The sequence below is a fragment of the Mizuhopecten yessoensis genome, unplaced genomic scaffold, assembly GCF_002113885.1.
Source record: "Mizuhopecten yessoensis strain PY_sf001 unplaced genomic scaffold, ASM211388v2 scaffold11011, whole genome shotgun sequence".
NCBI lineage: Eukaryota > Metazoa > Mollusca > Bivalvia > Pectinida > Pectinidae > Mizuhopecten > Mizuhopecten yessoensis.
Window position 1 is genome coordinate 42,754 of NW_018408834.1, and position 12,580 is coordinate 55,333.

The 12,580-nt window shown below is 38.9% G+C and overlaps 1 protein-coding gene across 1 annotated transcript; it reads left to right on the forward strand.

Annotated features, from left to right (window-relative positions):
• Positions 1 to 916: 916 nt before the first annotated feature.
• LOC110464597 lies at positions 917 to 11,928 on the forward strand. Its single transcript, XM_021519897.1, has 4 exons — positions 917 to 1,769; positions 8,842 to 9,657; positions 9,892 to 9,996; positions 10,113 to 11,928. Exons 1-4 carry the CDS (start codon positions 1,596 to 1,598, stop codon positions 10,650 to 10,652), a joined length of 1,635 nt encoding a protein of 544 aa, XP_021375572.1. The 5' UTR covers positions 917 to 1,595; the 3' UTR covers positions 10,653 to 11,928.
• The last annotated feature ends 652 nt before the right edge of the window (positions 11,929 to 12,580 follow it).

A 12,580-nucleotide genomic window follows, 5' to 3' on the forward strand; every position in this document is an offset into this window, starting at 1 on the left:
TAACTGTTTTCTCTGTGTTATATTTTGAGATATGTAATTGTTTGATATGTGTATCTTGACTAAGAGACGGATTGCCTCAAACATTTGACAATTTGGTTTTGTCCGCATTGTCGCTAATCTATACAAGAAAAAACAGCCAACGAACATTTGTTTGTTCGGACCTAGTACCCATACAGGCCCTTACCGACGTTTAATATATGAGACCTATAAATATGTCCAATGGATGTTTGTCCGATGCACAGTGAGAGCAAATAATATATACATTTCACGTGAAACATTAAATATTTAAACGTGTATCTATCAGTGTAGCCCAACCCCTGTTGGCTGTAGACAGGTGATAGGTTTCACTTGTCTCGACGGTCAGAAAATTTAAAAAAAATAAATAATCTAAACTACGGATTGTTTATGGTAGGTATAATCTCAGTGTATTTGACAATGGCGGTTGTCCTTTTGAACATGCCGGAAGTAGTGTAATGTACTTAAAATGCACCTCGATTGTAAACTTGGCTGTGTTGGACTATTTTGACGGGAGCCTTGACAGATACACTACTTCTAATCCAATAAAACATACAGTATCGTTATTTTCTTTGACGAGAACGTCATACATTTTCATGATTGCGTCACAGTATACTTTTAAAGCTCCGTCGTATACTTTTTGGGGTACGGCTGCTGGCTAGAATTAACACGTACTCCACCCTTCAATTACAACACATGATAAGATGACAAATAAGAACGACGTTGGTTCAATAGAACTTACCTGTACAGTCAATGTTATACAAAACAGATCGATTTAAGAATTTTGTTGAAATCCCTTATTCGAGCGCCATCTGTTACTTAAAGGACACGTCGTATATTGACTGCCACATATACCTGACTAACCCGACATATTCAGTCGTTATCGTCAGGATAGCCTTCACAGTGACATGTTACGTGAAATTAACAGGAGTCAACTATGTCAACTGTTGACGTTAAGGTTTCGGATAAAAGATAAACGTGGTAGTAAAAGAGACAGTAATGTAACTTGTTAAGGGGTACAGAACTTTAATTACTCGTGGGTGGTATCACGTGTACCTGAGTATGAAGGAATATGATTAGTTGACCTTATTACACGTGAACACGAGTACGGGCCCTACTTTTGAGCAAACTTGTGAAAACGGAATCTTTAGGAAGACGATGGTTTAGGAATTGTATAACCTGTGAGGACCATTACGGAAACTGGGTATAAGTACACTGCCGGACTTTAGTAGATTTGAGGATGAGTACTTTATATTAAATACTGTGAACAGAAGTACCGTGGATTGTACTTTTACTGAGGAGTACGTAACGTGAAGTGGATTCTAGTACGGAGGCTTTGGTGCACGTGGGACTACAGATTTCCACCTTAAATAAGGTGTACGGAGCCTTAATAATTAACTTGTGAGGACACGTATGGATTTTTGTATTCGCGAGTAAAAGAAGATGGCTTACATTATATGTTAGGACGAGCCAAGAGTACCTGTAATCACAAAATAACGGGACACTAGTTTTCTGTGAAGACGAGCACGGGACGTTTAAGTTCACTCCGGGCGTGTACGGCGCCCTCAGTTCATCAGACAATGTTGAGAAAGAAAAACCATCGCGACCCAATAGGGAGTCTCGAGCTCGGAGGGGCCGTACATATGACAAGCTCTTTCCGGGTCAAAAGGTTTAGCTATAAGAAAATACTGAAATATCTGGTGCTGATTATTCTGGGAGTCGCCATTCACTCAATATATCGGGAAATATTCCAGGTAAATATCGTTATCAGACTTACACCATTACCTCCCTCTAACGATACGGTAACACCTATAATAAACTTTATTTACTTCATTTGACAACAATTATGAAACAACTTATTTCAACTTATATCTTTCACCTTTGTTGGCCAGGATGTTAGTGCGAGGGGGGGGGGGTTAGTATGTAGTGTGGAAGGAAACCGGAGTACTCGGAGAAAACACACGGAGGCCTTGGTACACTATCCACTGCGCTACCCGATCACCCTGTAACGCTTCATGTATCGTACAACAAAACATAGTTCAATGCTTACTTCTTCGCGGAAAGCTATAACATGTCACTATTGAGGATGTCAACCCATTGATTAATATCAGACTTTGTTATCTGGAAAAAAAACCAGCAACATTTGTTTTTTTAGAACGTATAAGGCTAGTTTAGAACTTATGAGGCTAGAGAAAAGAAAAGTATTACCTGGAAACTAGCCAGACCAAGTCTTCTCAATGCCGGACATAGATTATGTAACATCCAAACAACGGCTTGCCTCTAAGTTAGGTCGATATATTACAGAATCCTAGCCATTGTCGAAATAACTGGATTTCGCTCAGATACATTTAAACGGTATTTTGTCTTTAACTCAACAGAGAAATACAGCTTACGTGTGCACTAATCCTGAACACGTCACCACTTTACAATAGGATCGACTCATAACAATAGGCAACATAACTACACCACAATAGGATCGACTGGTAACAATAGGCAACATAGCCGCACCACAATAGGATCGACTCATTACAATAGGCAACATAACTACACCACAATAGGATCGACTCATAACAAAAGGCAACATAACTACACCACAATAGGATCTACTCATAACAATAAGCAACATAACTACACCACAATAGGATGGACTCGTAACAATAGGCAACATAACTACACCACAATATGATCGACTGGTAACAATAGGCAACATAACTACACCACGAGAGGATGGGACTCGTAACAATAGGCAACAGAACTACACCACAATAGGATCGACTGGTAACAAAAGGCAACATACCCGCACCACAATAGGATCGACTCATTACAATAGGCAACATAACGACACCACAATAGGATCGACTCATAACAATAGGCAACCTAACTACATCACAATAGGATCGACTCGTAACAATAGGCAACATAACTAAACCACAATAGGATCGAATCATAACAATAGGCAACATAACTACACAACAATAGGATCGACTGGTAACAATAGGCAACATAACTAAACCACAATAGGGTCGACTCATAACAATAGGCAACATAACTACGCCACAATAGGATCGACTCATAACAATAGGGAACATAACTACATCACAATAGGATCGACTCGTAACAATAGGCACCATAACTCCCCCACAATAGGATCGACTCGTAACAATAGGCACCATAACTCCCCCACAATAGGATCGACTCGTAACAATAGGCACCATAACTCCCCCACAATAGGATCGACTCGTAACAATAGGCACCATAACTCCCCCACAATAGGATCGACTCGTAACAATAGGCAACATTACTACACCACAATAGGATCGACTCATAACGATAGGCAACATAACTACACCACAATAGGATCGCCTGGTAACAATAGGCAACATAGCCGCACCACAATAGGATCGACTCATTACAATAGGCAACATAACGACACCACAATAGGATCGACTTGTAACATTAGGCAACATAACTACACCACAATAGGATCGACTCATAACAATAGGCAACATAACTACACCACAATAGGATCGACTTGTAACAATAGGCAACATAACTACACCACAATAGGATCGACCCATAACAAAAGGCAACATAACTACACCACAATAGGATCGACTGGTAACAATAGGCAACATATCTACACAACAATAGGATCGACTCATAACAATAGGCAACATAACTACAACACAATAGGATCGACTGGTAACAATAGGCAACATAACTACACCACAATAGGATCGACTCGAAACAATAGGCAACATAACTAAACCACAATAGGATCGAAGCATAACAATAGGCAACATAACCACACCACAATAGGATCGACTCATAACAATAGGCAACATAACTACACCACAATAGGATCGACTCATAACAATAGGAAACATGAAAACACCACAATAGGATCGACTCGTAACAATAGGCAACATAACTAAACCACAATAGGATCGACGCATAACAATAGGCAACATAACCACACCACAATAGGATCGACTCATAACAATAGGAAACATGAAAACACCACAATAGGATCGACTCATAACAATAGGCAACATAACAAAACCACAACAGGATCGACTCATAACAATAGGCAACATGACTATACCACAATAGCGTCGACACATAACATTAGGCAACATAACACCACAATAGGATCGACTGGTTACAATAGGCAACATAACTACACAACGATAGGATCGACACATAACAATAGGCAACATAACAACACGACAATAGGATGGACTCATAACAATAGGCAACATAACTACACCACAATAGGATCGACTGGTAGCAATAGGCAACATAACTATCCCACAATAGGATCGACTAGTAACAATAGGCAACATAACTACACCACAATAGGATCGACACATAACAATAGGCAACATAACTACAAATTGCGTCGACGCATAACAATAGGCAACATAGCCACACCATAATAGGATCGACTGGTAACAATAGGCAACATAACTACACCACAATAGGATCGACTGGTAGCAATAGGCAACATAACTATACCACAATTGCGTCGACGCATAACAATAGGCAACATAGCCACACCATAATAGGATCGACTGGTAGCAATAGGCAACATAACTATACCACAATAGGATCGACTAGTAACAATAGGCAACGTAACTACACCACGATAGGATCGACACATAACAATAGGCAACATAACAACACCACAATAGGATGGACTCATAACAATAGGCAACATAGCCACACCATGATAGGATCGACTCGTAACAATAGTCAACATAACTAAACCACAATAGGATCGACTGGTAGCAATAGGCAACATAACTATACCACAATAGCGTCGACGCATAACAATAGGCAACATAACTACACCACGATAGGATGGACTCATAACAATAGGCAACATAACTACACCACGATAGGATCGACTAGTAACAATAGGCAGCATAACAACACCACAATAGGATCGACTGGTAACAATATGCAACATTACTACACCACAATAGGATCGACTAGTAACAATAGGCAACATAACAACACCACAATAGGATCGACTAGTAACAATAGGCAACATAACTACACCACAATAGGATCGACTCTTAACAATTGGAAGCATAACTACACCACAATAGGATCGACTCGTAACAATAGGCAACATAACTACACCACAATATGATCGACTGGTAACAATAGGCAACATAACTACACCACGATAGGATCGACTGGTAACAATAGGCAACATAACTACACCACGATAGGATCGACTCTTAACAATATGAAGCATAACTACATCACAATAGGATCGACTCGTAACAATAGGCAACATAACTACACCAAGATAGGATCGACTGGTAACAATAGGCAACATAACTACACCACAATAGGATCGACTCATAACAATAGGCAACATGACTACATCGCAATAGGATCGACTAGTAACAATAGGCAACATAACTACACCACAATAGGATCGACTCATAACAATAGGCAACATAACTACACCACGATAGGATCGACTGGTAACAATAGGCAACATAACTACATCACAATATGATCGACAGGTAACAATAGGCAACATAACAACACCAACATAGGATCGACTGGTAACAGTAGGCAACATAACTACACCAAAATAGGATCGACTCATAACAATACGCAACATAACTACATCACAATAGGATCGACTCATAACAATAGGCAACATAACTACACCATAATAGGATCGACTGGTAACAATAGGCAACATAACTACACCACAATAGGATCGACTCATTACAATACGCAACATAACTACACCACAATAGGATCGACTCATAACAATAGGCAAAATAACTACACCATAATAGGATCGACTGGTAACAATAGGCAACATAACCTTCAAACAATAGGCAACGTAACTACACCACGATAGGATCGACACATAACAATAAGCAACATAACTACACCACAATAGGATGGACTCATAACAATAGGCAACATAACTTCATCACAATAGGATCGACTCATAACAATAAGCAACATAACTACACCACAATAGGATCGACACATAACAATAGGCAATAGGCAACATAGCCACAACATGATAGGATCGACTCGTAACAATAGTCAACATAACTAAACCACAATAGGATCGACTCATAACAAAAGGCAACATAACTACACCACGATAGGATCGACACATAACAAGAGGCAACATATCTACACCACAATAGGATCGACTGGTAACAATAGGCAACATAACTACACCACGATAGGATCAACACATAACAATAGGCAACATAACTACACTACAATAGGATCAACTGGTAACAATAGGCAACATAACAAAATCACGATAGGATCGACACATAACAATAGGCTACATAACTACTGTACATCACAATAGGATCTATGCATAACAATAGGCAACATAACTTCATCACAATAGGATCGACTAGTAACAATAGGCAACATAACTACACCACAATAGGATCGGCTCATTACAATACGCAACATAACTACACCACAATAGGATCGACTCGTAACAATAGGCAACATAACTACACCACAATAGGATCGACTGGTAACAATAGGCAACATAACTACACCACGATAGGATCGACACATTAACAATAGGCAACATAACTACACCACGATAGGATCGACAAATAACAATAGGCATTATATCTACACCACAATAGGATCGACACATAACAATAGGCAACATAACTACACCACACTAGGATCGACTGGTAACAATAGGCAACATAACTACCCCACAATAGGATCGACTCGTAACAATAGGCAACATAACTACACCACAATAGGATCGACTTGTAACATTAGGCAACATAACTACACCACAATAGGATCGACTGGTAACAATAGGAAACATAACTACACCACAATAGGATCAACTCGTAACAATAGGCAACATATCTACATCACAATAGGATCGACACACAACAATAGGCAACATAACTACCCAACAATAGGATCGACTGGTAACAATAGGAAACATAACTACACCACAATAGGATCGACTGGTAACAATAGGCAACATAACAAAATCACGATAGGATCGACACATAACAATAGGCAACATAACTACACCTCAATAGGATCGACTCGTAACAATAGGCAACATAACTCCACCACAATAGGATCGACTAGTAACAATAGGCAACATACCTACATCACAATAGGATCGACACACAACAATAGGCAACATAACTACCCCACAATAGGATCGACTGGTAACAATAGGCAACAGAACTACACCACAATAGGATCGGCTGGTAACAATAGGCAACATAACTACACCACATTAGGATCGACTAGTAACAATAGGCAACATATCTACACCACAATAAGATCGACTGGTAACAATAGGCAACAGAACTACACCACAATAGGATCGACACATAACAATAGGCAAAATAACTACACCACAATAGGATCAACTCGTAACAATAGGCAACATAACTCCACCACAATAGGATCGACTAGTAACAATAGGCAACATAACTACACCACAATAGGATCGACTCGTAACAATAGGCAACATATCTACACCACAATAGGATCGTAGTTGGTCACCTCAACAACCTTAATCAGAGAATTATAGACAATACAAGAGTGATAGATTTAATTTATGATAAACCAAGGAGAAGATAATATTGAGTTATTTACATGTAATTACTTCAAACACAGTCTTGTTGCTAGATATTTTAAACTTTTCCACCAGCCTCAGCTGTCTTCGCTTAATACATTCATCCAATCAAATCCATTCATCTGATTTATTGTCATTTTTATTTGCATATGCGTCCTGTAATTCAGGTACTTGGAAAAACTTACTTAAATTCCACTAAAACATTCAAAATAATATCAGCTGAGTTTCGTGCATTCTCTTTCCAACTAACTGTAAATTCACATAGTAAGTTACATATTAACCTGATATATGAAAGATTCATACTATTACCTAGCATTACGGATAAGTCGGGAGGAACAGCTTGTTCACTCGTTTGACTAATATTTACTTTAAAATGCCAATTGGTCAATTTCCATCAGCTGCAGCCTTATACTTTGTCGTAACGACGCCCATGCTGCCGAAATCTCGACAGTCGTGTTCACTGTCTATAAATATTTAAAAGCCAATCAAAAAAAGGAAAGTATACAGAAAAGATCAGGAATGAAAAGTAGTTCACGTGTTGCAATGGGGGCAGCAGATCAATTTTAGTATTAATTTGTGTTATTTCGTTATTTCGTCTTTTCAACCCGAAAAGACGAGAATTTACAAATCTTAATTGTCCTCCTTTCGTCTGCTCGACCCGAAAAGACGAAACGATAATTTGAAACTACTTATTCCAGTGTTTTCGCGGTGAAAAGACGAAACAACACAATGGTAAAACTCAGCCACCGTGCGTACTATCATGTCCTCTTAGTAAAGGACACAGAAGATAACCCCCTAATCAGCAGGGCGCCAACATAAGTCGCCTTTTAAGTATTTTTTTTTAGTTTTTACAATATCCTCTTAAAAGAAGACAAGATATGAAAGCACTCTCGATTTTACATGGGGATGGAGACATTATTCGCCTTTTATGACTTTGCCACTGCATACAGCAGGACTTTCACCGAACCTGCGCGGGTTCAATTCCAATGACACCTTATTGATGAACGTCATTCATGTTTTATCATACTACTATTTCTCATACCTATTATGTTCGTCTTCACTAAAAGATCATAGATTCAGAAACGTATGAAACTAAATATATATGTAAACTATGATAGAGAACACGAAAACGGACCTGTTTTATGATAATTTATCGAATATTTGTCTTTAAAGTACGTTGATTTTGATTACAGGCTCATCATGTAGAGGAACTTCAACAAAATGACACCCCAGTACAAGACAGTATTCATCTTGAAGAACAGAACGTCCTTGCACCACCTGATAAGCAGTCACCACAAGAAGCTCCGATACAAAGGGAGCCTCCTGGCGGACGAGTTATAGATAACGATAACGCTAACAGGGGTTTTCATCACGAAAACTCTGTAGAGGAGAAGGCTAAACAGATCGACAATATGGGTTTTAAAGAACATGACAACAACATGGCCCAACCAAACGAAATCGTGCACGATCCTGTTGAGCAAAATCAATTGTTTAAGGAAACAAATGAGAGAATTGTTGATGAAAATGAAGGTTTGGGTAACTTCCGGAAAGAAGCAAACGAATTTCCAGTCGAGGTGGATCCTGGCCCGTTTGAGAAAATCGTGGATCTGGAGGAAGACGTGCAGGAAAACCTGAGCAACATCAAGGCGGAGGAAGAAATACAAAGAGAGATAGCCAACATCATGGAGGATGCTTATGAGGATATCAAGTTAGAACATCCTTCCGAAAAGCACGTGCAGGAGGCATTATCACACGATGACGTCATCGACGTTGTACCACCCAAGGAAATAGAGAAAATGAAAGAAGCTGTGAATAAGGTAGAAGCCCTGCCTTTAAACTACCACGAGGTTGTGAGACCACATGACCACGGTCTCCCTAACCTTGTAACGGCCGCCCTGAAAAAGGACGTGTTGAAGCTAGAACAACTGATCATTTCCGTCCAGCGCTTCTTCCCCAACGAGAAGATGTATATCTACGATATCGACCTCGAGCCCAGACAGCACAAATTGGTAAGTTTTCTTCTCAATAGATGTACAAATCAATCATCGAGATAATCTTGAGTCGAGGCCATGCAATATTGAAAGCCTACATTTAATGGCGCTAAAATGTTTTCTTATTTAAGGAAAATAATCATGTATAACATAGATCTAGAAACTTAACGGTTTCGACGGCTGTTTCGTTGAATACAAGGAACTCTTAGTTTATTTAAGAAAGACAGCTCATTACATTGTTTTCACTTGCAGCTAGCAGCCATGTGTAATGTACGCATGCGCAGTCTGATGGTGGATGTATTTCCACCGTTTGTCAAAAACATCACCAACTTTCACTGGCGCCCGCTTGTAATGCACGTAAGTACCTAACAAAGCAACGTTGTGTATAATTTGAATTTCAATTGTGATATTTTTATTGATTGTAAGTCGAACATTAACAGGCAGAATTAAGATTCATTATATTATTCTCGCAGATCGCCGTAACAGAGTTTGAACACATCACGTGGTTGAACCCTAATATGTGCCTGAAGAATGCGAAGAAGCTCCTGACTCAGGTGCCAAAGGCACATGACACGAGCGTGTTTGTGATAGGGCAGGCCGCCGGATACACAAGCTTCGCCGTCACACACCCCGACATGTACAAGTTCATCACGACAGACCGAAAGAAGTTGGCATCAGTCCCGCACATCGAAATTTATGCTCTGATCATGCACAATACAGAAGAGCTCCGAGAAAACTTGATGAAGCCACTACTCTCCTGCACAATGAACCCAGCATGCCTTGCGCCACATGGCGCCGGAAGCAACTGTGATTTTGACTTTTCCGGGAGACTTTATGCTAAGTGTCATCAATATGATGAATCGGCAATAAACATTCTTCTGAAAAATTGGTTTCAGTTCGACAAGGCAAAATTTATGTCAGGGAATTGTTGTTTTACTAACTATAACCCTAACGAAAGAATACGGCCCCAGATCTGTCATAGAACAAGGGGTGAAGAGATAGAAGATTTGTAAATAATTATATAGGACTGAAGAATTTAAATGATATATTTCCAGTCAGGAATTCTTTAGATACCAATGTATTAATGGAATTAATCTTTGAATTAAGATCTACGTAAAACTTGCTTCGACAAACGATTAACTGAACCATGAAATATTTATGATTTTTTGTGAAGTTATTTTCATACATATTGCTTTCCCGATGAAAGTGCAGAATCATTATAGGGTTTGGACCCTAGAATTCCAATCCATTTGTTGTTACTGTCTGTGTTATACATTAGATTAAAGGTCGCTAAATTGGTGTGAAAAATGTCGGAACAAGCATTTTCCTTGAACTTAATTAACACAATGACGTCTTCAGTTGAAATCAATATACGTATGCTGATTGTCACTGTTATTTTAATATTACGTCCATAGCGGGTGAATGACAGCTTTTTGCTAGATTGGTAACGTCATCATTATTTTAGCTTCTTTAAGATAAAGCTAGGATACACAGACTATGTTTATTTTAATTACGCGTGGTAAAATGTTGATATGAATATCCAACTGCTTTTGTATGCCAAACCATATGAATTCCAGTTGGAATGCGAAACTTTGGCTGAGATTGGTGTGGGGACAAACTATACAATACACGACCTTGTCCCAATAAACACAACATCTTGTAGAACATGATGACGCGTATATATAGAGCGTGAACTCCGTACCTGGCGATCCAGACGATTGGACCGATTTGACCGGATGAACAAGCGTTGTTCGTTTATGAAATAAGACAGGACTAAGTAATATGAGGCTGCTTTCATGAGAGCGTTAAAGACAAAGCCTTGCAAGGCATGCAGAAACGTTTGCAGGTCCGCTATGATTTATTACAGAAAACAAACAAACAGGTTGAACAGGATATGCGAAAGGGGGGTTGGTCTTGGTCCGGATCCTTTCTATGGTCATATATTTCTTCTCATTGTGGATTTACGATTAATATGTGGCGTAAATCACAAATCGTAATTTAAATTAGAATATATTTTCTCATCTCCTGAGCTTTGTAAGACGAATTGTGTTAAATATTGAATAAGAGATCACACAAATAGACCATATTTAATTGAACATATACATTATATTATACCAAGTAAGCTCTGTAACGATGTGTTTAACCACGGGTGTTTGGATATCATGGAACACGCGCGCTTCAATACTACACGAACGCGCAAAGCTGTTCCAAAACATAACCACGCCCGTTTTCTGCCCCTCGTTATATTATTCCTCATACTTCTCCCACACACACTGCGTGGATGTTGAATATTTAAGGAATGATTTTTATTTTTTCAACATTTATGAGGTCATAACAACAATGGGTTTATGGACATATTGAATGAATCGCGTTAGCGATTCATGTAAAATATGTCCAAAAACCCATTGTTGTTATGACCTCATAAATGTTGAAAAAATAAATATCATTCCTTATATTTACATTGACGAATCCTTTCAGTGGATCGATATAACAACGAATAAAACAAATAAACAGGGTTTGTTCCTGCTTATACACGGGTGCAACGCAGTGGCGAGAACAGTGTTTTTTCGCGGGGAAATGTGACACTATCGTGAGAGATCTTAGCAACCGTCAACAACAATAACACAACAAAATGTAGTTCCATATTCAATGTTTATTTGTAGCACAGGACACGTGAATACGTGGATATTTCACAAAGCACAGTTCAATAATATTTTAAGATGTAAGAATTAAGCATCTAGTTCGGTCGTTCCGAGTGAGTAGTTTTTGTAGTGTATTACTACGCAGTGTGATCAGGTTACTATCAGTTCCCACGTGCTGAGATTCTATGAACACCTGTGTTATGCATTTATGAATGTATTTTTTGTCAATGGGTCTAGGCATCCAGAATGTAAATATTTCTGAATGATGGTTTGTGATATTAAATAGCATTGTATGGTCA